Source organism: Danio aesculapii, chromosome 1 (assembly GCF_903798145.1).
Source record: "Danio aesculapii chromosome 1, fDanAes4.1, whole genome shotgun sequence".
Classification (NCBI taxonomy): Eukaryota; Metazoa; Chordata; class Actinopteri; order Cypriniformes; family Danionidae; genus Danio; species Danio aesculapii.
Window position 1 is genome coordinate 2,382,854 of NC_079435.1, and position 24,730 is coordinate 2,407,583.

At 38.6% G+C, this 24,730-nt stretch overlaps 2 protein-coding genes and 2 long non-coding RNA genes across 4 annotated transcripts; all 4 read left to right on the forward strand.

Annotated features, from left to right (window-relative positions):
- The first annotated feature begins 688 nt into the window (after nucleotides 1–688).
- On the forward strand, nucleotides 689–4,430 carry LOC130215465 (CMRF35-like molecule 5). The gene is made up of 4 exons (XM_056447612.1): nucleotides 689–901; nucleotides 1,007–1,321; nucleotides 1,630–1,674; nucleotides 4,318–4,430. Exons 1-4 carry the CDS (start codon nucleotides 862–864, stop codon nucleotides 4,428–4,430), a joined length of 513 nt encoding a protein of 170 aa, XP_056303587.1. The 5' UTR covers nucleotides 689–861.
- Nucleotides 4,431–4,690: 260 nt separating this feature from the next.
- On the forward strand, nucleotides 4,691–5,400 carry LOC130222818 (uncharacterized). The gene is made up of 3 exons (XR_008836534.1): nucleotides 4,691–4,737; nucleotides 4,829–4,906; nucleotides 4,988–5,400. It is a non-coding gene; the product is annotated as an uncharacterized LOC130222818 (long non-coding RNA).
- A 2,806-nt stretch (nucleotides 5,401–8,206) lies between these two features.
- Nucleotides 8,207–13,379, forward strand: LOC130216389 (B-cell receptor CD22-like). Its single transcript, XM_056448614.1, has 9 exons — nucleotides 8,207–8,241; nucleotides 10,550–10,615; nucleotides 10,703–11,050; nucleotides 11,149–11,394; nucleotides 11,483–11,737; nucleotides 11,922–12,179; nucleotides 12,623–12,880; nucleotides 12,979–13,227; nucleotides 13,300–13,379. Exons 2-9 carry the CDS (start codon nucleotides 10,558–10,560, stop codon nucleotides 13,377–13,379), a joined length of 1,752 nt encoding a protein of 583 aa, XP_056304589.1. The 5' UTR covers nucleotides 8,207–8,241; nucleotides 10,550–10,557.
- A 149-nt stretch (nucleotides 13,380–13,528) lies between these two features.
- LOC130222811 (uncharacterized) lies at nucleotides 13,529–16,228 on the forward strand. The gene is made up of 4 exons (XR_008836533.1): nucleotides 13,529–13,572; nucleotides 13,705–13,785; nucleotides 13,869–13,949; nucleotides 16,046–16,228. It is a non-coding gene; the product is annotated as an uncharacterized LOC130222811 (long non-coding RNA).
- Nucleotides 16,229–24,730: the final 8,502 nt, after the last annotated feature.

The window sequence follows — 24,730 nt, forward strand, 5'->3', positions numbered from 1 at the left end:
CATTTCCCACAATGCCCCTCTTCTCAGGGCTGATATAGTTCAACATTCAATTCAGTGTTCAAATGCTGTTCAAGTTTGTCAATGACAGTATCTTCCCCGTTGACTTCCACAGATAACCTGATTTAGCATTTCTTATTGATTACGTCAGCCATTTTACCATCACTATAAAAAACCAATCATTTCTGTGGCATGACGGGATAAATATGAAAATTACCTGAAATATCTGTCAACATATAGAAAGGATTGGTTCATTGTGAGGCTCAATGATTAGCACTGCAAAGAAGGTCTCTGGTTCGAGTCCCAGATTGGCTAGTTGGCATTTCTGTGTGGAGTTTGCATGTTCTCCCTGTGTTGGCGTGGGTTTCCTCCCCCAAAGTCCAAACACAAGCGCTATAGGGGAATTGATGAACTAAATTGACCATAGTGTATGAGTGTGTATGGGTGTTTCCTAGTACTGGATTGCAGCTAGAAGGGCATTTGCTGCTTAAAACATACCCCAATAAATATAGGAATAAGCCGAAGGAAAATTAATGATTTATTAATATATTTGACATTTTACCGTAAGTGATCGAGGCCTGCGTGTTGTTAACATGTGTTCATGATAAATCAAGAAGGAAAAAAGAGGAAGTGGGTTTTTCCTCGTCAGAACTGCTTTTCACATACAACGCCACGTCTGCCAACACACAGACCAGACCGTCAGCTCTAATGCTTAATTCACATACAAGACCAGAAACGTATATATCTTTAGTATTTACATCTGCACTTATAGAGGAGCAACTTAAGCAGAATTGTCGTATTATTAGAGTTTGAGACAGTGATTTTGAGGAAGTGCTCAGAGTTTCAGGCTTATTTACTGAAGAAATGAAGTTAGCGCTGAGGGTTTGTGTGTTTCTGCTAATGGGTAAGTGCTCAAAGATCTCTGTGAAGGCTTTATTATTGTACAGTATAGGGTATTTAGTGAGTGTGTTTGAGTAAAGCAGTGTTGTGTTGTGTTTGTGTGCTTCAGCGAGAGCTTCAGTGTGTGCTGATGTTACAGTGACAGGAACAGAAGGAGGAGAAGTTGTTATTAACTGTCCTTATGCAAGAGGAAAGGAAGAGTTTGAAAAATACATCTACAAACAACCTTACAAAACTAATAATCGTAAACTGCAGGCTGATGGAGAAATGGCAATGTCCAATGGCAGATTCACACTAATGGATGATCCTAAAGCGAGATTATTTACCGTGACCATCAGAGATCTGCAGATGAACGATGCTGGATTGTATGGATGTGCTCCTGTATTTGAAGACACTAGATTAGTCCAGCTAAATGTGGTAAAAGGTATCTGATTTCTAATATTATAATACCTTTCTGCATCACTGTCATGTGTATTGTTGTTATTATTTTTGGTATGCACTGTTGTTTATCATTGATGAGTGGAGGAGGATTAAATAAGCATATGCTTACAGACATGCTTGAGTAAAAATAGTTTTGTATTAAGTTGTATATTTGCTTAGCTTAACAGTTGTATTTATATAATTACATTATACATTTGAAATAAAGTCTAAACTCTATTTTTTCAAGCTGTAGTTAGTATTTAGTTTATGAATGTACTCATTTAATCTGAATAGTGTGACTTTATTTTTCAGCTCAAAAGAAACCAAAACAGATCTCCACTTCCACCGTTAACTCAGGTACCTGAAAAATCATTATTGCTCGTCCATCTTCACATTCATTCATTCATTTGATCATCCACTTATTCATTTGTGCTGTCAGGTTAGCACATAATGTAAGGATGCCTATATCTCTCTATAAAATCAAACCCTGAGAACTGTTACGGATTTCATGAGACACGGCCACAAGAATTGCCATGCAACAAAACAGTAAACTTTCTAGTCTGAGCAAGTTCTTCAACTGCCTCAGTTATCTATCATGATCCCCCCTCTCTACCACCTCCTTCACTTCTTCACTCAGAGCTCAGGTCACTGACATTCCACACCTAATCTTCATCGTATGGTGTATCTTGTGAATCTAGTCGCGTTTGGTATCATTTTAAATGTCTCCGTGCGATTGGTAAACAGTCTCAATGTTGCAGTAGTCACTTGTATTATAATAACTATTGTCTGAGTTTGGGTAAAGTCTGTCCTGCTGAAGTGTGAGAGTGTCTGTCAATTATAAACTTTATACATCAGGTGGTGATCAGTTTTTAGGTTAACATATGACCAGACAGAGGTGTCGGTGAAGCTTTTATTATCTTTAATTTATGGTTCTTTGCTCTGAGTTGATTATTTATAGGAAATGTGCAAGCATAGCATTGGGATCTTGTAGCCAAGACACCCCGTTGCAGCACGTGAGTCTCTGAGATTTCTATGCTGCAACGTACTTCTCTGGTCTGGTCTGCATCTCTAACTCTTTGATTTATCTTTGAGTTATGGATGTTGTATTTTTACAGTATCATCTCTGAATTGGCTTTCTAATTGTTTTAATATTTAATTAGCATAATATCCTTTTACCTGATAAATAAAGTGTTATGTTTTGATTCATTCTGAATTCTCCTGAAATCTTTTTATATCCAGTAGATTAAGTGAAGTCTGTGCTACCTTTATGATTCGACATGATTAGATTTGATTCTAAGGGCTCTATTTTGACGATCCATGCGCAAAGTCTAAAGCGCAGGGCGCAAATGCATTAAGGGCGTGTCAGAATCCACTTTTGCTAATTTAAGGACGGGAAAATCCACTTTGCGCCGTGGTGCATGGTCTAACAGGCTTGTGTTCTGAATGAGTTCTGGGTGTGTTTTGAGAATATCGCGCCATAGCGTATTTGCTATTTACATGGTGGACTTTGTAAGTGTAAAAACTGAACCCTTCACTAGAGCATTAAATAGAGCATCTGCAGCGCGAGAATGAGAGATGAGCCTCCTCATTGTTTGCTTTCGTGAATAGGGAAACTTGTATGCACAGATATCAATTAGCCTATAAATAATTAATTCCGTTTGTTAAGCGCAAAGATTGTTTCAAAACTATTTCTGAATTCAGTTCTAATTTCCAGCAAACAAATAAATGAACAATAATAACAAAATGTGGTCAAAACACACATGCTAAATGCCCCATATGGTCTAAAACCTGACAGGTGGGCAAATCTAAGCTTGTATTTAATAAAACGAATATAAATATGCATATAATGAATAATACTGCTAATAATAATAACATTATACCCAAGCAAATTGTTATGAATAAACTGAAAAAGCCCCCCCGAGATGAAGAAGGCCTGAAAGTATGGTTTTTATATTTATGTAGGCTAGGAAATAATGTTTTGTAATATTTTAATCCTTTATATTTATATCCTACATATATCCTTAATATTTTAATTCTTTTTCATATGTAAAGATATTTGTGTATTGCTGTACATCCTGTTTGTATTAAGTAATGTGTAAGCGAGGCGCACAACTAACGCGCTCTGCGCTGGACAATAGACCGGCTTTGTTCTGGTCTATAGAACAGTCTATTAAAGTTTCTCAAAATAGCAACACGGCAGCAATGCGCCTCAACACGCCTCCTTTTTTAGATCAGAACGCCTATGGGCCACACATGAGCGTAAATGCATTTGCTATTTAAACAGCGTGGCGCAAAACGTCAAAACGATTCTTGCGCCAAGCTGAAACTAGCAAACAACAATTGCGCCGGGTGTATGATAGGGCCCTAAGACACATTTGACTGTACGGAGCAGTGTGGCATGACAGCATGGAGATCTTTAATCATCTAATTGATCTAATTAATCATCTAAATCTACTACCTTTTAAGATTAGTGAGTAGTTTGCAACAAGACTATTAAAGTATTAGCTAACCCTAAATCCTCTGACTAACTTCAGAGTGTTGACATACTGTTTGTGGGAAGACATGCAAACCCAGGGGCGCGAAACTCTGAGTGGCGTTTGATCCCTTACGAACGTCTATCTGAAGAGTAAGGATATAGATCAAATATAGATCAAAACAAATTAGAAATAAGAAAATTTTAGGATCACTTAAATCTGAGTCAGATTAAATTTGGAGGTAAAAAACAAATGTAAATAAATTCTAATAAATAACACATAGACACAATAGAAGCACTAGAAAAGGCTTACATGCATTTAACCTTCATGCTGTTAGTTTTGTCATTAGGCTAGTAGATGGACTTCTGCAGTAACATTAGTTTTTACCCCTAAACATCCTAAAAGTTACATTTGGGGTGAGTTATTAAAGGTTCAATAACTCCTACAATTGGTTGCTGAAGCGTTTATCATCACACTCCTGTAGCTTCATCAGTCTGGAGAGTTAATCCTGATCTGCTTCTTTCAGTTGATGATCTTTCTGTTCATCAAGGCTCTGGGAGAACAAGGATTGTGATCGTGGTGGCATGTGGAGGATTGTTCATCATCAGCATACTACTCCTTATAATGCAAGTAAAATAAGGGGCATAAACACAACCAGGGGCGGACTGGCCATAGGGAGCACCGAGACATTTCCCGGTGGCCTGTCGGTCAATCTTGCCTGCCACCGTGACTCTGGCCTGCCTTTTCACTAACCCCCCCTCCCGCATTAGTTGTGGCCTGACTACCTGTAACATTGGCCCGGTGGAAAATGTTTTCCCAGTCCACCCCTGAACACAACTGACTGTCACACTAATGCAGAATTACATATTTAATATTGACTATTGTTTGCTTTTCTGACAGTCGACTCAAAAGGATGAACCGAAGATCTGCAGTAAACGATTATGAGGTGAAATGATTAAAGAACAGCATAATAAAATCAGTAAAGTAATAAAATGAGCCTTTATTTTCCTTCATTTACTCTCTCTGTTTCCCTGTAGAATGATGGTGTCAGTGTAAACACATATGCAGGTCTTGACCTCCAGTCCAGATCACCTGACGTGTACAACACACTCACTGTAAGTGAAGAATTAAACACTACACATGTAAAAGAGTTTGTTCATCCAAGAGTCAGGTAATAAATAATGTTTTCCTCATAGACTGTCCATCCCAGCCCTGCTGTTCACCAGACGAGCTCTTCTGAATATGAGAATCTGTCAGCAAATGGGAGATCAGCAGTAGATCTTCATCAGTCTACAGAGTCTAAATGACCTTTAGAAGACATTTCGCCAACAGTACACAAAATATCTTCTGATAAATGTGTTTCTCTTGTCTTATTTCTCTTATAGACATGCTCAGGTGAAGCATATCTCTTCACCAATGTTTTTCATAGCTTTGGTTAATGAAATGAATGTATTATTATGTGTGCACTGGCTGTGTGATGTGTAAATCAGTGTAATAAAAAACACGTTTTTCTCTGTAAACCTAAAATCACTGATCTGCACCATAAATACATCAGTCAAACCTACTAAGATAGTAAGTTAAACTTAACCGATGAACTTATTAGAATAAGTTGGAGTAACTTGAAAACATTTGTTGACATGTCTTTTTGTCATATTCTTTAAAATATGAGAGAACATCAGATTCACTCTATTATGTACTTACACTGAAATTAATCCTTTTCTTACAATGTACTTATTGTGTAAATACATGTTTTATATTGCACTTATGATTGATAAAATCCTGCGTATAATTAAATCTGTGATTAACTTCCTAATTAATTACACTGATCAATCAATTACACCTTAACCCACCCATAAACCTGATCCTTATCCCACTTCAACAGCACCACAAGTGTTCTGCAATACATAATGAACACAGTAAGTACATTATAATTGTTATAAATGTTGCCTGGGATAGAGAGAGAGAGAAGAATTCAGCAAAACCAGAAAAATAAAACGCCTGAGATCTTATTTTATCTTATTTTATTTTATCTCTTCTTTGATCGGTTGAACAAAACCCAAATCTGAGACCTTCAGGCTGACCTGACCAATCAGCAGGTTAGAACACCCCAATGTCTGACCACACTGTTAAACCACTGAAATACATAAATGTCAAACCTATACTGAAAAAAAGTGTTGCATGCAAAACTGTTGCAAACAATTTATTTGTGTTGAATTTAAACAAACAAATTAAATTGAGCAATATTCAACTTAATTTGTTTGTTTAAATTCAACACAAATAAATTGTTTACAGCCACTTAATGTAAAAAAAATTGAGTAAATCCAAGGAATCATCTTTTAATATTTTTTTTTCAGTGTATAGGCCTGATCTTTATCAGCACTTATGTGCCTTTTCTAAATCCAAATAATCTTTTTGGTAAATTTTTTGCAATTTTTTTGGTCCCTTACATTGCGGTCCCTTACCTCACCCTTAAACCTAGCCATACTACTAAACCTTTCTCTAACCTGACCCGTTTCCCACCTCACAGATCTTCTTTTATCTCTTCTTTAACCAGGTGACCAAAACTCAAACCTGAGACTTTCAGATTGACCAATCTGGAGGTTAGAGCTTCCTTAATGTCTGACCACACTGTAAAACCTCTGAAATTCACAGAAGTCAAGCCTATAGGCCTAATGTTTGTCAGCACTTCTGTGCCTCTTGGAAAACTAAATGATCCTTTTGGTGAAAAAAATCCTTCTTTTTTTTTTGCAATGCAAACAATTGCCTTTGATGATTTTCATTTTTTCAGCCTTTCACTTTCATTAGAATGTTTATTAGTTTTTACCCCCGTTTCACCAGCAGATGTCCTCAGCGAGAGGTGTTCCCCTAGGATCATTTACACCACAGGTCACCAACCCTGTTCTAGAGATCTACCTTCCTGCAGATTTCAGTTGCAACCATCAAACACACCTGCCTGTAGTTTTCAAGTGCTGTTAAAGTGCAAATTAATTGGTTTAGGTGTGTTTGATCAGGGTTGGAGCTGAACTCTGCAGGAAGGTAGATCTCCAGGAACAGGGTTGATCAACCCTGATTTACACCATAGGTCTCAATCTCAATTCCTGGAGGGCCGCAGCTCTGCACTGTTTTGCTCCAAACCAAACACACCTGATCCAACTATTCAAGGTGTTCAGTCAGTATTACTAGAAACTTATAAGCTGGTGTGAGTTGAAGCAGGTTGGAGCTAAACTGCAACTGAGAACTGAGATTGAGGCCATTGATTTACACAGTATATGTTTCATCTGATTTATAATCCAGAAGTTTTGACTTGAATAACCCAGATCAGGAATGGGCAACTTCAGTCCTGGAGGGCCACTGTCCTAGTGTGTTTGATTAGGGTTGGAATTAAGCTCTGCAGGACACCGGACCTTCAGGACCTAAGTTGACTTAGAGCTAGAACACCAAGCCAATGCCACACAACTTGCATCGATGAAACCCAACTGTGTTGTCGTCTCATATTGGATCATGTCTGGACCAAAAAGCTGTGCATGAACACACCAAAACTGACTCCAAAGCTGACTAAGAGCCATCTTGTGGAAAAGCTCAAACCAACTAGCCTGACCAACAAAGCCCAACAGCCGACGGTCAGTTTGGTGTGTCCCGACCCTTGATCCCGGCTCACGCTGTGTGGTTTCAGCAATGATTTGGTCATCTGTGACACATTTGGTGAATCCTAATTACTATAATCCTAGTCTAAAATCTGTGGCCCTTGTTTATTAATTTAGCATGTTCATTGACAGCTGATTCCTGGCTACTGTGATCAAATTCTCCCTCTGATAACTTATTCTAAGGTATTCAGACTCTTCCCTTCAGTGTGAATCTCAAACCAAGAGCCATACGGAGTGCAGAACCAATGCGATAACTTTAAAACATCTTGGGTAAAACTATGATCAGACAGATATCTCTATAGCTTGACAATAGCTTTCTCACCTCCTCCAGCCATTGTTGAGGAAACGTGAACGATATCTATATTTACCTTTTCTACTGTGCAGAGACAAACAAGGGCCTCTGTAAGAATAAAGTAGCTTAAATATGATGATAACTATTTCATGGATGCAACTCACTCCGTTTAATCACTCCATCGCTGTTTTTAAGTTCCAGTTTATTTAACTGACTAGCCTAACCAAGAGCAAATTGGCAATGCTTGTCAAATGCTCAATCAAGCAACTGCTTTCTGTTGTCTATTATTATCAAGTAAAATACACCCAGTGATAATCTCTACAGACAGATTTAAAATGTCTCTCACCTGAAGTTTGATAATGTTGTGTTGGCTTGTTAAGAATCTTCAGCTGTAGCCTGTGAAGTTTCATTTCCTCCTGCTGAAATAAAAGGTGTTGGCTACATAAAGACCCCAACGCTGCTTCTTTCTGGTAATTTCTAGTGTGGTCTCTGCTCACGAATGTTGGTGGAACAGGTAAGGGAGTATTTTAAGCTTTTTCGTATGGTATAGTGTTCAATTTGCTGGGATGTTTGCTGAAACTGTTGTATGTTGCACAGCTCTACCTCTATTTTTAATGGTAGGAAAGTGTTCGTTTGCGCAAAAATCTGACGGCAGGCAAGCATCGGTAAATATCCTTAATATTAGTATTGATAGTTGTGAACAGTGATTTTTAAAGCCAAGTGCAGTAAAATAACTGATAATTATAAAGGTTGAAGCTGAAACTGGACATACTTCATGTTTTTATCATTGACAAATCAGCTTGTCAGTGTCATCGTTCCTGCAAGTAAAGGATTGAAGTCTACATGATGGTTATGTAAAGCTTCAATACAGTGAATAAATGCAGTTGTGGTTAAAACTCGCTTTGTCCATTGATAAGAGATGAAGTTACAGACCTACAAACTTGTGGCCTTCAGAATAGCTCAAGAATAGTGTGGAGAGCTTCAGATATATGCTTGTATGGCCGAGCAGATGCATCAAGCCTTGCATCACCAAGTGCAATACAAAGTGTGGTATGCAGTGAGGTAAAGCAAGTAACCACTAACGCAGTTGAGACATGTTTGCTGGAGTGACCAGAAAGTTCTTGCCTGACTGCATTGTGCCAGGACACACCAAGCCCTGATGGTCGGCCGTTGGGCTTTGTTGGTCAGGCTAGTTGGATTGGTGTTTTCCATACTTTGGTTCTTGTCAGGATAATATCAGAGCTCATTGGCAAGATTCAGCTTGTTGAATCAACATCGGACCATCAGCTGAAGAGATTGCTCTAATCGTTTTTCCAGCAATGTATCAGAGCACGAGTGTGACGTAGTGAAGTGAAGTAGCAAGTAAACAATTCAAGCCAAGAAGGATTACAAAGAGGCCGGCTGTAATTTCACTACATTTCTCAAATGTTTGCAAATGATATGGATAATTAGACTATCAGATATATTTCCATGAGTGATTCCCTCCATGGTGAGAGACATTTACTCTGATAATCATACTGAACGCTGCTTTGTCTGTGTGCATAGGAAGTTTGCAGAATGAGAAAAGAGATGCTGCCTGTTGTAGACACATCCTCTTGCACAGGTGCAGAATGTGGCTCTCGTTTCAATCTGCTTTTGTCCTTTTCCTGTGTTCACGTGCAGCTTTTTGATCTAGACATTATCGAACATGAGGTGACAACACAGTTGGGTTTCATTGGTGCTAGTTGTTTGGCATTGGCTTGGTGTGTCCCGGCCCAAAGGTTTAATAGGGGGATTGTGGTGTGGGCTGTTTGTTAGGGTTGGGCTCAGTCCATTAGTTTCAGTAAAAGAAACTCTCAATACTTCAGCATACCAAGCTATTTTGGACAATTTCATAGTGCTAACTTGGAGGGGACAGATTGGGGATTCCTGTTCAACGTGACTGCACACAAAGCCATCTCCATAAATACATGGATGAGGAATTTGGCACGGAGGAGCCTACACAGAGTCCTGAACTCAACCCGATTAAACACCTTTGAGATGACTTTGAGACTGACAGATCTGACAAATGTGCTTGTCGAAGAACAATCAAAAACTCTTAAACTTTCTGAAAAGCCTACTCAGAGGTCCTGAAGCTGTTATAGATGGGTGTCAGACTCCATATTAAATCCTGCAGATTAAGATTGGGGTGCCATTATAGTTTATCTGCATGTAATTGCTGATGTCCCAAAACTACTGAAGTGTAGGTCAACCAGATTCACCAGTGTTAGACGTTGTAAACCATGCCAATCTTTGTTTATGAATATATGCAACGGAGGCCAGCTAGTGAAGTGCTGTGCAGGTAAACCTCACTCCTCTGACCTCTAAAGGTGCTCTAGCAACATGGTTGGTAGAGGTCATGGTCTTTAGCCTCCTTGGTAGGGCAACCGGCTCCCATGCGGAAGGATGCCGGTTCAATATCAGCTCAGAGTGGGTTGGGTGGCGTAGTGTTTTCTGCTACTTTTATTTAGTGGTTTTGTGTCTGAGTGTTTTATCGTGTGTATAAGACAAAGAATGATATATGGCAATTATTCTCTATCAGCCTCTGTTTTCTGTACTGAACAGGAAGTCAAAGATGAAAGCTTGATCTACAGCCACATAGTGTTTCTAAAATAGTCACAGTGAGTGTAGCCAAACCTCAACAAACAGCAGCACCGGGACTGACAGGAACCTAATAGTGATATTTGCATTTTTATGCTGCCTTATACAATTATAAATAATAACAGTTTAAAATAATATTCAAACTATTTGTTTTTAAATCTGATTAATGACAGCTCAAAAACAAAACAATGTGTGTGTTGTAGGTGTTGCTATGGTGATGTTGATCAGAATGGCTCCTCTTCCTCTGATCTTCCTGTTTGCTGTTCACAGTGAGTCACTGCAAAAGTTCAAAGAGATATTGTGTGCTGCATTTAAGCTGATGCCAGTTTCATCACTGTATGAATTCTGTGTTTCAGTGGTTTCTGGTGCTGATTGGGCTGTGAATTACAACCCCTTACACATCTGTGCACTAAAAGACTCATCAGTGATAATGAGCTGCACTTATACATACCCTACTGGACATCAGATCAGGAGAGTGTTCTGGAACAAAGACCTTGTAAAACATGGAGACGAGCTTGCAGATCTATCTGAGGACCCTGAATACAGTCAGAGGGTTCAGTATCTGGGAGATAAACAACAGAACTGCACCGTCAGACTGAGTCATGTGACAAAGAAAGATGAACATGAGTATTATTTCAGAATCACTACTGATAAAACAGAAGGAAAATGGACTGGTAAACCAGGAGTGAGTCTCTCTGTCACAGGTGACTTTCCGGATGTTTCTCTCCTTTTGTGGTCATCATGTAGAATAATAATCAGTGTATGAGAGCAGCACTAGATATAATGTGTGTGTTGTGTTCAGATCTTCAGCTGGAGTCTCCTGAGAGAGTGACAGAGGGAGATTCAGTCCGTCTGACATGTAAAAGCAGCTGTAATCTGACTGATACACCAACATTCATCTGGTACAGAAACTCACAGACATGGACTGAAGGAACTATTGGAAACAAACTCATCCTCAAGTCAGTCAGAAGAGAAGATGCAGGCAGATATAGATGTGCTGTAGATGGACACACTCTCACATCACCTGAGGTCTCTCTCAATGTCAAGTGTGAGTACAGATTCATTGATCATTAGTGTTTAGTTCATTAGATTCTGTTTGATGAACTCATTGAAATATTTGGTTTTGTACATTTTAGATCCACCCAGGAATGTCTCTGTGTCCATCAGTGGATCTGCTGTAATAATGGAGGAAGACTCAGTGACTCTGAGCTGCAGCAGTGACTCAAACCCTCCTGCAGAAATCTACTGGTTGAAAGGAAAAAATAATATTGAACATGGAAAAAACTTCCACATCTCCAAGATCAGCTCTGATGACAGTGGAGAATACAAATGTAGAGCCATCAGTGAACGTGGAGATACATACTCTGATCCTGTGACTTTAGATGTCCAGTGTGAGTTTGATCATCTGTACACTTTTTTTTTCCTGCAACCTTTTGTTTTTTTCAATCATTTTATAACATCTATAATTATTGGTACATTTGGTCTATTTTAGACCCCCAGGAGCATGTCAATCATTGAAATGTTGTCTGTAATGCCATATTTATTGCTAACTATATCAACATGCTTCTGTCTTAGATCCTCCAAAGAACGTCTCAGTGTCCATCAGTGGATCTGCTGTAATAATGTCTGGAGATTCAGTGACTCTGAGCTGCAGCAGTGACTCAAACCCTCCTGCACTGAACTTCAGCTGGTATAAAGGAGAAATGTTTGTAGGATCTGGAAGAATCTTCAACATCTCCAAGATCAGCTCTGATGACAATGGAGAATACAAGTGTAGAGCCAGAAATGAACATGGAGAGAAATACTCTGATCCTGTAACTATAAATGTCCAGTGTGAGTTTATGAGCATCTATGTAATTCATTGTTTATAATTCTGTTTTTTTATTGCATTATTTGCTATGTATGTATGTATGTATGTATGTATGTGTATGTGTATATATATATATATATATATATATATATATATATATATATATATATATATATATATATATATATATATATATATATATATATATATATATATATATATATATATATATATATATATATATATATATATATGTGTATGTATATATATATATATATGTGTATGTATATGTGTGTGTGTGTGTGTGTGTGTATATATATATATATATATATATATATATATATATATATATATATATATATATATATATATATATATATATATATGTGTGTGTGTATATGTGTGTGTGTGTGTATATGTGGTTTTTTTTGTGTGTGTGTGTGTGTGTGCGTTTTGTCATTTTCAGACCCTCCCAGTAATGTCTCAGTGTCCATCAGTGGTTCTACTTTAATAATGGAGGGAGATTCAGTGACTCTAAGCTGCAGCAGTGACTCAAACCCTCCTGCGCTGAACTTCAGCTGGTTTAAAGGAGAAACATTTGTAGGATCTGGAAGAATCTTCAACATCTCAAAGATCAGCTCTGATGACAGTGGAGAATACAAGTGTAGAGCCAGAAATATACATGGAGGGAAATACTCTGATCCTGTGACTTTAGATGTCCAGTGTGAGTATAAAAGCCTGTCTACATTGTTTATAATTATGTATTTTATTGTTTGCATTATTTGCAGTATCTATAAATGTAAATTTCTTTTTCAATTTCAGACCCTCCCAGGAACGTCTCTGTGTCTATAAATGGATCTGCTGTAATAATGGAGGGAGATTCAGTGAGTCTGATGTGCATCAGTTACTCAAACCCTCCTGCTCTGAACTTCAGCTGGTTTAAGGAGAATCAAAGCTCAGCTGTTGGATCTGGACAGAGTTTCAGTGCAGTACAGAGTGGACGCTTCTACTGTGAGGCTCACAATCCACATGGAGCTCAGAGATCAGACGCCGTCACTGTCACTGTTAAAGGTAAAGCAGCTCACTTACTTACTCCTCCTAAAGTGAACATTTTCTGATGTTTTACTCTTTCGTCTGCTGTAGGACGTCCGCTGATATTATACACATCTATTGGAGTGGGTTGCGGAGCTGCAGTTGTCATTATGATGTTGCTGATTTGGTAAGATGTGTTCAGCATTTAACTGTAGTCTAGTTGTCATAAAAACTACCATAAATAATGATTTTGTAGTAAGATTTATTTATTAATTTTTTGGAAATAATACAAGAATAACAACATACTCTATACTGGTATTTAACATTGACTGTTTTTAAAGGATGAGCAGGATAAAGAAGAGACATAATACAGAGGAGTCTCAGGTGAGAACATCTGTAATTAGTAGTTTATTGATCAGTGAAGGTTAGTCATAAACGATAATATCTATGTAATTCTGAAATGTTCATAATCATTGGTTTATTTTGTGTACAATTTATTTTTCTTTATTGCTGAAGATGAATCAGTCCAGACCTCATCAGGACATAAGCAATTATTACTGTGATAATTCGACTGACTCTGAGTATGCAAATATAAATGTAAGTTATGTTTTAACATTTTTAAACCACTGATGTGCACTAAAACAGTTCTTAGTTATTTGTGTTTTTCTTTCATACTAAAGATGGAGACTTTTAAACCTCATCATGACACATGTAGAGACTCTGATGTAGATTTCACTGACCCTGTGTATGGAAATATAATGGTAAGTTATATTTAGTTTTCTACCATTAGTGTGGATGCTGCCTAATTATTAGTTATTTTCCACCTTTAATTACAATGATGAACCAGTCTAGACCTCATTGTTACAGATGTAAATCTTGATTCGCTGTTGACTGACCCTGCATATGAAAATAATACCATTATAATTATTGTACTTTGGACACCAGTGTATTTAACATAATCTATTGTGTGGACGCTAATTTGGTTATCATTATAGAAATGTCAATTTGTGGTCACTTAATAATTCATTAGTTTGAACATGAATTTAGTTGTTGTCCTAGGTTTAGATGTTAATAAATATATTTCTAGTTATTTTATATTGTTGTTGACTCTGATAAAATTATCTGTTTGTTTATTCTCTAAGACAATATGAGTGCTAATGCAGCTGCTGGTGTAGTTTTCTGTACTGTTGTAATCTACAATAACTGGCCACTTTATTAGGTACTGGGTTGGACCCCCTTTTGTCTTCTGAACTGCCTTAATCCTCCGTGGAATAGATTCAACAAGGTACTGGAAATATTCCTCAGAGATTTTTCTCCATATTGACATGATAGCATCATACTGTTGCTGCAGATTTGTCGGCTGCACATCCGTGATGCCAATCTCCCATTCCTCCACATCCCAAAGGTGCTCTGTTGGATTGGGGTCTGGTGACTGTGGAGGCCATTTGAGTACAGTGAACTCATTGTCATGTTCAAGAAACCAGTCTGAGATGATTGGCGCTCTATCACATGGTGCGTTATCCTGCTGGAAGTAGCCATCAGAAGATGGGTACACTGTGGTCTTAAAGGGATGGACATGGTCAGCAACAATACTCGGGTAGGCTGTGGCGTTGACATGTTGCTCAATTGGTTCTAATGGACCCAAAGTGTGCCAAGAAAATAACCCCCACACCATTACACCACCACCAGCAGCCTGAACCGTTGATAGAAGGCAGGATGGATCCATGCTTTCATGTTGTTGACGACAAATTCTGACCCGACCATCTGAATGTGGCAGCAGGAATGGAGACTCATCAGACCAGGCAACGTTTCTCCAATCTTCTATTGTCCAGTTTTGGTGAGCCTGTGTGAATTGTAGCCTCAGTTTCCTGTTGTTAGCTGACAGGAGTGGCACCCGGTGTGGTCTTCTGCTGCTGTAGGCCATCCGCCTCAAGGTTGGACGTGTTGTGTGTTCAGAGATGCTCTTCTGCAGACCTCGGTTATAACGAGTGCTTATTTGAGTTACTGTTGCCTTTCTATCAGCTGGAACCAGTCTGGCCATTCTCCTCTGACCTCTGGCATCAACAAGATATTTGCGCCCACAGAACTGCCTCTCACTGGATATTTCCTCTTTGTCAGATCATTCTCTGTAAACCCTAGTGATGGTTGTATGTGAAAATCCCAGTAGATCAGCCGTTTCTGAAATACTCAGAGCAGCCCGTCTGGCACCAGCAACCATGCCACATTCAAAGTCACTTAAATCCCCTTTCCTCCCCATTCTGATGCTCGCTTTGACCTGCAGCAGATCGTCTTGACCATGTCTACATGCCTAAATGCATTGAGTTTCTGCCATGTGATTGGCTGATTAGAAATTTGAGTTAAGGAGCAGTTGAACAGGTGTACCTAATAAAGTGTCCAGTGAGTGTATTGATGTTGCTTAGATTGGTCAGTGGTTGAATGAAGTCTGGAAAAACTGCAGTGTGTTCATATGATGCTGGTGTTGGGATATCCCTGATAAATTTTTAAATATAATAAGTACATTATACAGCTCTCCCAGAGTTTACCAGTGGAGTCTTTGCATTTTTGAATCAATTCAGATGATCTCTGGGTCTGGCGGGAGCACTTTAGCTTAGCTTAGCATAGATTGCTTGGATTAGCATCTCTATCAAAAATGACCAGAGTCACAATTATGTTAATTTTTAATTAAAGCTTAGCTTTGTGAATGATCTCTGAGCGTGAATGCTCTCTTTTTCTAATAAAGAGTTTGAGTTTGTGATTGTTTATTATGGATAACTTCTAAAGATATTGATGATGGGGTTTTATTTTGTCAGAGTGTTTAATGCTGTTATGCTGTCCGTTTCTTTCTCTCTCTCTGCAGATCTCTGAATATTCTCCTTATTAGCACGAGTGTTGTTCACTGTTGAATGAAGCAGCAGATGTAAAACAGCAGAGAATCAGGCTTTTCCTCCAGACAACATGTGGTTTAACTATTTAATTCTGTCGTGTCTTTGTAAATACATTAACATTAGTGTGTGAAATGGCTAACCACATGTGGTGTGTCATATCTATCTGGTTTTCACCCTTTCTAACTTTTCTTCTGTTGTTATTAGTCAGGATGAGATTTGAGATAATTGTGTTTAATGTCATATTTCTTTTGTTATTTGAATTCTTTCTGATATATTTTGTTTTGTTATTTTGGCCTCACCAACTCCTGATGATTTGGTTCATTTGAAAATCTGTAATTATTTGCTGTATAATTTCTGGTCTTTAATAAAATAATTAAAATGAATTTCTGGTATTTGGATTCGTTCTCTTATCCAGAGGGCTGATTAACATTATACCCACCCCAAATATCTCAAAAGTTTGTTTGCTTATTTGCGAAGCTGTAACGGTTGCTGTTGTTTACCATCTTTATTTCAGTACTAATCATTGGCATTGGAGATTGGCATGGTATATAGGCTACGTACAAAACTGATTCTCTACACTACTTTATGCTGATTATTGTGTTTTAAAACATTGTGAACCTGTCCTAGAGACGGTATTATACTTATCTGGTCTATTTGCGCCACCTGCTGGTCACCTTGTTTTTTATTGCAGTATAATTGTCTTCATTTCTAAAATGAAAGTGATTCAAAAACCAAAGTAGTCATAAAAATAATCCACATGATTAATGAATTATATTGATCTGAATCCTACTATCAGACCTGTTAAGCGAAATCGATGACAATTAATTTATTTATGCATTTTCTCCTGAAATGTTTCTATTCCTCTCAGCGACGTGGTCACGTGATTCCCGGAGCGGTTGTGCTTGACGTCATCGACCAAAGGCGCCATTTTAAACTGAACGTCAGTATTATCGTTGTTTTGTTTATATTTCTAAGATCGCCAATGTGTTTTCAGTCAGTTCCCTGGCACCAGAGGTCGTGAATGAACCAGTATTTTGTATTCAGGAGTTCAGCCATTGGTAAGGACATTACAGGGTATGAGTCACTACACATTGGGACACTATTAGTGGTATGATGTCCTGGTTGTACAACATTACCACTGGTTTTTATGAACAATAACAGCACTGATATTTTACATAATGTTTAATACTGTTCTTAAAGTAGGATATTGTTTTATGTATCCACTATATGTCAGCCATTAATACATATTTGCTAAACGTATAACTTATAAGTGTTTTAAGAGTCAAATGTAGACCTAGTTATAACCAATATGTGTTATATGTTTAGCTTGTTGATTCATGTGATTGTTTTGTGCTTTAGAAATTCTGTTGGGGGTCATAACGAGCATCGATGCTCCATGATTTTCACAGTGATTATTGTGGGAATTTTTAGAAGTCTTGACATTTGCACTGGAAGAATTCTGTGATTGTGTTAGTGTCCTGACTACTAACTCCATACCCTCACACTTTGCATTTGAAACAGTCGCTGTGTTGTTGTTTTAGTTTATATAACTGCTAGCTGACTTGTACATTATGCCTTTAACCTACTAGAGTGTTTAAAGTATTCAATTAAACAATGCTGTGTTTGGACTGAACAGTAACTGGTAAGTGAGGTAAGTGTTTCTGAACAGTTGTGCTCAAATGTGTTTGTGTTGTCTTATTTTTCTTATAGACATGCTCAGGTGAAGCATTTCTCCAGCAGTGCTTCTTATAGCATTTGTAAAAGAAATAATCTATTACTGTGTGTGAACTGGCAGTGTGATTGAATAAAACAGTGTAATTAAAAACCATTTTCTCATTGAACAACCAGTCACTGATCTGCACCGTAAAAAATCTTGCTGCCTAATTGTTTTTAGTTGAATCAGATTAACTTTGCTAGTCACGCATATCCACTTTATTTCAGTCAAACCTACTAAAAGTATTAAATTAAACTTAACTAAAAAAGTTGAAATTTGATGAACCTATTAAAATAAGTTAGAGTAACAAAATAATTTTGTTGACGACTTTTTGTCATATTCTTTATTTAATTCATTTCAATTCATCTTTATTTCTATAGCACTTTTACAATGTAGATTGTGTCAAAGCAGCTTCACATAGAAGATTATAGTAAATTGGAAGTGCCACATTCTTTACAGTGTCAGTGAACGTCAGATTTTATTATCATGAGCAATGCAATTCTGTAATATTAGTGTTTTTACACAGCCATGTTCAGTACATTTTATTTAAGGATTTTGTAATCAGCCTTTTGTGAGGCTGTTTTCTGCAGTATTGCCCAATGACTAAAGAAATGTTGTGGGCATGATGTAAAAACTACATTTCTAGTCAAAAACCTAACCCAGCCCACATCCCACCTCAAGAGCACCACAACTGTTCTGCAATACATTATCAACACAGTAAGTGCATTGTATTTATTTTTTGATGCCAGTAGGCCACCTAATATAATGTGGGACCAATAAAACATATAATTGTACACAGCTAGAATTTAAAAGTTACCTGGGATAAAGAGAGAGAAGAGCAAGAGCTCAATGAAGCCAGAATAATAAAAAGAGAAACTAAAAAAGCCTGAGCAACAGATTTTCTTTTATCTCTTCTTTAACTAGGTGACCAAAAACCAAATCTGAGACCTTCAGACTGACTAATGTGCAGATTAGAGCTTCCCCAATTTCTGACCGCACTGTAAAACCACTGAAATACACAGAAGTCAAGCCTATAGGCCTTTCTAAACCTGTCCCTAACACAACTCGTATTCCACCTCACAGATCTTCTTTTATCTCTTCTTTGACCAGGTGACCAAAACCCAAAGTTGAGACATTCAGATTGACCAATCCGGAGGTTAGAGCTTCCTCAATGTCTGACCACACTGTAAAACCACTGAAATACACAGATGTCAAGCCTATAGGCCTGATCTTTATTAAAAAAAAAAAAAAAAAATATTATATATATATATATATAATATATATATATATATATATATATATATATATATATATATATATATATATATATACATATACATATATATATATATATATATAATTTTTTTTTTTTTTCAATGCAAACAATTGCCTTTGATTTTCATTTTTCAGCCTTTCACTTTTATTAGAATGTTTATTAGTTATTACCCCCCGTTTCACCAGCAGATGTCAGCGAGAGGTGTTCCCCTAGCATCATTTACACCACAGGTCACCAACCCTGTTCTAAAGATCTACCTTCCTGCAGATTTCAGTTGCAACCATCAAACACACCTGCCTGTAGTTTTCAAGTGCTGATCAGGTCCAAATTAATTGGTTCTGGTGTGTTTGATCAGGGTTGGAGCTGAACTCTGCAGGAAGGTAGATCTCCAGGAACAGAGTTGAGCATCCCTGATTTACACCATAGGTCTCAATCTCAATTCCTGGAAAGCTGCAGCTCTCCGCTGTTTTGCTCCAACCCTAACCAAACACACCTGATCCAACTAATCAAGGTGTTCAGTCAGTATTACTAGAAACTAATAAGAGGGTGTGAGTTAAAGCTGGTTGGAGCTAAACTCTGCAGAGCTGTGGCTCTCCAGGAACTGAGTTTGATGCCATTGATTTACACAGCATATGTTTCAGCTAATTTAAAATTCAGAAGCTTGTTTTAATTGAATAACCCAGATCAGGGATAGACAACTTTGGTCCTGGAGGGCACTGCAGAGTATTGCTCTAACACTACTCAAACACACCTGAACATGACACTTGATGTCTTCAAAATCACTAGAAGGCTATAGGCAGGTGTGTTTTATCAGGGTTGGAGCTAAACTCTGCAGGAAGGTAGGGTTGAGCAGCCTGCATCACTTGACTGCGTGAGACCAACCGAGGATCATCAAGACTTAGAGCTGGAACCAAGCTGACGCCAAAAAAATTTGCATCAGTGAAACCCAACTTTGTTGTCGCCTCACGTTGGATCATGTCTGGACCAAAATGCTGTGCATGAACACACCAAACGGACCTAAAAGCGGATTGAAACAAGAATTCCGTGTCTGCGCAAGAGGACGTGTCTTCAACAGGCAGTGTCTGTTTTCGTGTTACACAAAGGGAAACCAAACTTCTGATGTGCGCAGACAAAGCGTAAACAAAGCAGCGTTCAGTATCAGAAGTAATTGTCATTCACCACACAGGGATTCACTCCTGTAAATATGTCTGAAAATTCATATCGTTTGCAAATATTTGAGAAATGTAGTGGAATTACAGCCGGCCTCTTTGTGTTCCTTCTTGGCTTGAATTGTTTACTTGCTACATCACTTTGTTACATCACACTCACGCTCTGATTCCTTGCTGAATAACCAGTCAGAGTGCTCTCCTCTGATGGTCCGATGCCAATTCAACATGCTGAATAAGCAAAAAAAAAGCTTCGACATTAACCTGAAACAAACTAGCCTGACCGATGAAGTCAGTTTGGTGTGTCCAAACCCTTGATCCCTGCTCACACTGTGCGGTTTCAGCCATTATTTGGTCATCTGAGACAAATTTTGTGAATCCTTAAAGATTACTATAATTTTAGTCTAAAATCTGTGGTCCTTGTTTAATAATTTGGCATGTTCATTAGCAGATGATTCCTGACTGTTGTGATAAATTTTTCCCTCTGGAACTTTTTTAAAGATTTCAGACTCTTTCCTACAGTTTTTTTCCTTATTTGATGTTCCTGCTTCGCTACTGTTCGGACGTCTTTGCCTACTGCTCCGCTCTCTGCTCACTTGCTTTTATATCTTAAACCCTAATTTAACTTGAGCCTATCAGCACAGTGCTCAAACGACACAGCTTGAAGATCAGCATCGATTCTACAAACTTTCTGGAATATAGCTTTACTAACAAGAGGGGATTTATCGTCTAAACAATCCTCCCGCTACCAGCTATCAGCTGCTCACATTCCTGAGACGGGAAAACACGGCTGTGAAAATGCCTCTGGATCGGATTAATTCAGATTCTCACTGCTGTACAAACTGCCACAAACTTCTACAAAAGATTGCAGTTCTTGAAACAAAGTTACTTGCGATCCAACCAGAACTGCAGCGTCATTGTGGACGCTCACAGCAAATAGCCGGTGAGTCCCATAAATCTATTCCTACCACTATTTCGAGCACTGAAAAACAGATTAAAGCTGTTGAAAATGAGCATTGGCATAAACAAGGTGCGAGACCAAAGGGTACTCGTGGGGTCAGATCATATGCTGCCGCATTAGCGTCCTCTACCCCAAATACAGCTCGGACTCAAATACAGCTTGAGAACAGATATGAAGTACTGAGTAAGATGGGTGAAGAATCCCCAAATGCAGTCAGACAGAGATCGCATGACTCAGCAGCTAACTCTGCATGGAACAGAGGCTCAAGGCCGACTAGACAGCGGCATTCTGCTCCGATCGCACCTGAGATAAGAACACTAGTTGTAGGAGATTCAATAATCAGGAATTTTAGGAGCAAATCTACAATGACATACTGCTTCCCTCATGCAACAGTTTCTGATGTAAACAAAGAACTTAAGGAAATTCTGAAGAAGCACAAGACTGCAAAACGGATTATCATCCATGTGGGGAAGAATGATATTCGGAAGGAACAGTCAGAACTGCTCAAGAGAGATTTCTGTGAGCTCTTGGAAACAGTTGAAAGAGTGAAAATTCAGCCGTTCATCAGTGGACCGCTCCCTGCAAGAGGGACAAATATGTTTTCACGGCTTCTTAGTCTAAATGTATGGCTGCAGAAAGCATGTAACAGGAAAGGACTGAATTTTATTGACAACTTCAATCTCTTCTGGAACCAAAGACAACTGTTGACATCAGACGGCCTTCACCCAAACAAACTTGGTGCAAAGGTGCTAAAGGACAATATCTTCTTCTCCCTCCATCATCCATCAGCTGTGTGTGCCACTGACCTCAATCCAAATGGCACATACACACCTAGCATCTGTCCGGATGACCACAGGACCTCAAATCAGCTCCCGAGTGGACTTGGGGCTGACGCATCACCCAAGGACAGTGATAACGCTACGCAGCCAAAACACCCACTGTTGATAGAGACACTATCGCTGGCCCTCTGCTCAACACAGACAGACTGTGACGCATCAGAACAGCATCATGTCTCGTCACTAAAAAATGATCCTCAGGAAAACACCCAGGAAAACATATTTCAGCAGCCAGAATCTCCAGAGCCACAGCCTCTGTCACCAGACACGTTCTCATTATCACCTTGCTCGCCTCTCTTGGGTTTCTCAAAAAAGATGGAGGAACTGGTGCATGCTGGAACTAAACTTTCACACTCTATTGCCGCAAGCCCCCAGTTACCAACCAAAAAGCGGCCTGCTCCACAACCACCTCTGAGCCCACGTGGAAGAGCCCTCCGACATTTACCCCACCGCCAGGGCCCAAACAACAACGCACCATCTTCAGCTGGTGAACAAAACTGCTCTCCATGATGTGTCTCGGGTGCCTGCTTAGATAACAGTGTCTTTATCAGATGTTTACAGAACAAGCAGGAACCCAGTGTGCCTGTAGCTTTCTCTACACATATATGTGTTGTATTACGTGACAGAAAACCGAAGACTTGTTCAGGCCGTATAGCAAATCACTCAAATCTTGTGTCTATTAAATATAAATCTGAGACTACTGTAGCAAAAACAGCTAAAACTGTTAAGTTAGCACTTTTAAACATCCGATCACTCAACAATAAGTCACTTTTAGTCAATGATTTTATCAGCTCAAATTGCCTTGATTTTATGCTTTTAAATGAAACTTGGCTAGATGACAGCTGTAGTGCAGCAGTTCTGAATGAAACAGCTCCTTTAAACTTTGACTTTTTGAGTGTTTGCAGAGCCAATAGGAGAGGTGGAGGCATTGCTGCCCTGTTTAAAGATGTCTATGAGTGTAAACAAGTGTCATTTGGTGACTTTTTGTCTTTTGAATATCTGAGTATAGCACTAAAAGGTGCTCCACGTATCTTACTGATCATTATCTACAGACCTCCAAAATATTCTCCAGCTTTTATTGATGATTTTACAGAGCTGTTATCATTAGTAACCTCTGAATTTGACTATTTTACCATTGCTGGGGATTTTAATATTCACATTGATAATCCAGAAATCAATGCTGTAAAAGAACTGATGACTGTTTTCAACACTTTTGATCTGACTCAGCATGTTCAAGGACCCACACACAATCGTGGACACACTCTTGATCTACTTATAACTAAGGGTTTACACATTTCATCAACTGTTGTTAAGGATGTTGCACTATCTGATCATTTCTGTATTTTCTTTGACATATTGATCACTCCAGCTATTAAAGACAGATCTGTCTCTGTCAGAAAGAGATGCATAAATGAGAACACTAATGAGCAGTTTATGAAGGCCATATCGCTAGCACCAAGTATATCTGCAGACTCTGTTGATTCTCTCCTTGATTTGTTTAATTCTAAAGTTAAAAATGTCATAGATGACATTGCTCCTGTTAAAGCCAAGAAGATAACTAGCAGGCAAAGGGGATCTTGGTCTAGGTCCCCAAGAATTAAAATAATGAAAAGACAGTGCAGAAAAGCTGAGCGTATGTGGAGAAAGACGAAACTAGTAGTCCATTATAATATCTATAAAGACAGTCTTCGTGCTTTTAATATGGAACTAAAAACTGCTAGGCAGACTTTCTTCTCAAGCCTTATAAACAGCAACGTAAACAATGCTCGTAAACTCTTTGCAACGATAGAGAAACTCACAACCCCCCCCAGTCGGATTCCCAGTGAGCTACTCTCTGAAAGCAAATGTAATGAGTTTGCTCATTTCTTTACTGACAAGATCAATAATATCAGAAAGGCAATCAGCTCATCCAATCAGCCAAATTGTGTCGAAGTCAGATTAACTCAACCACAACTTAAGAAATCAGACATTATGTCCGATTTCATGGTAATTAATGGTCAAATCTTAGAAGAGATCGTGCAAGTTATGAAAACATCAACCTGCAGTCTTGACACGCTCCCCACATCATTCTTTAAAACGGTGTTTACCTGTTTAGAAATGGATCTTCTAAAAGTGGTAAATGCTTCACTTCTCTCAGGGATTTTTCCTAACTCACTTAAAACTGCAGTTGTTAAACCCCTCTTGAAGAAGAGCAACCTGGATAACACCATATTGAGCAATTACAGGCCCATCTCGAATCTCCCTTTCATTGGCAAAATCATTGAAAAAGTTGTTTTTAACCAGGTTAACAAGTTCTTAAACTTCAAGGGGTGTTTGGACAATTATCAATCTGGTTTCAGACCACATCACAGTACAGAGAGCGCCCTTATAAAGATAATCAATGATATCCGCCTAAATACAGATTCAGGCAAACTAACAGTGCTGGTACTGCTCGATCTCAGTGCCGCATTTGACACTGTCGATCACAGCATACTTCTGGATAGGCTGGAAAACTGGGTTGGGCTGTCTGGGACGGTCCTCAAATGGTTCAGATCTTACCTTGAAGGAAGAGGTTACTATGTCAGTATAGGTGACCATAGGTCGAGGTGGACACCCATGACATGTGGAGTCCCACAAGGCTCGATTCTGGCACCTCTCCTGTTCAACCTTTATATGCTCCCTCTGAGCCAAATAATGAGAAAAAACCAAATCTCCTATCACAGCT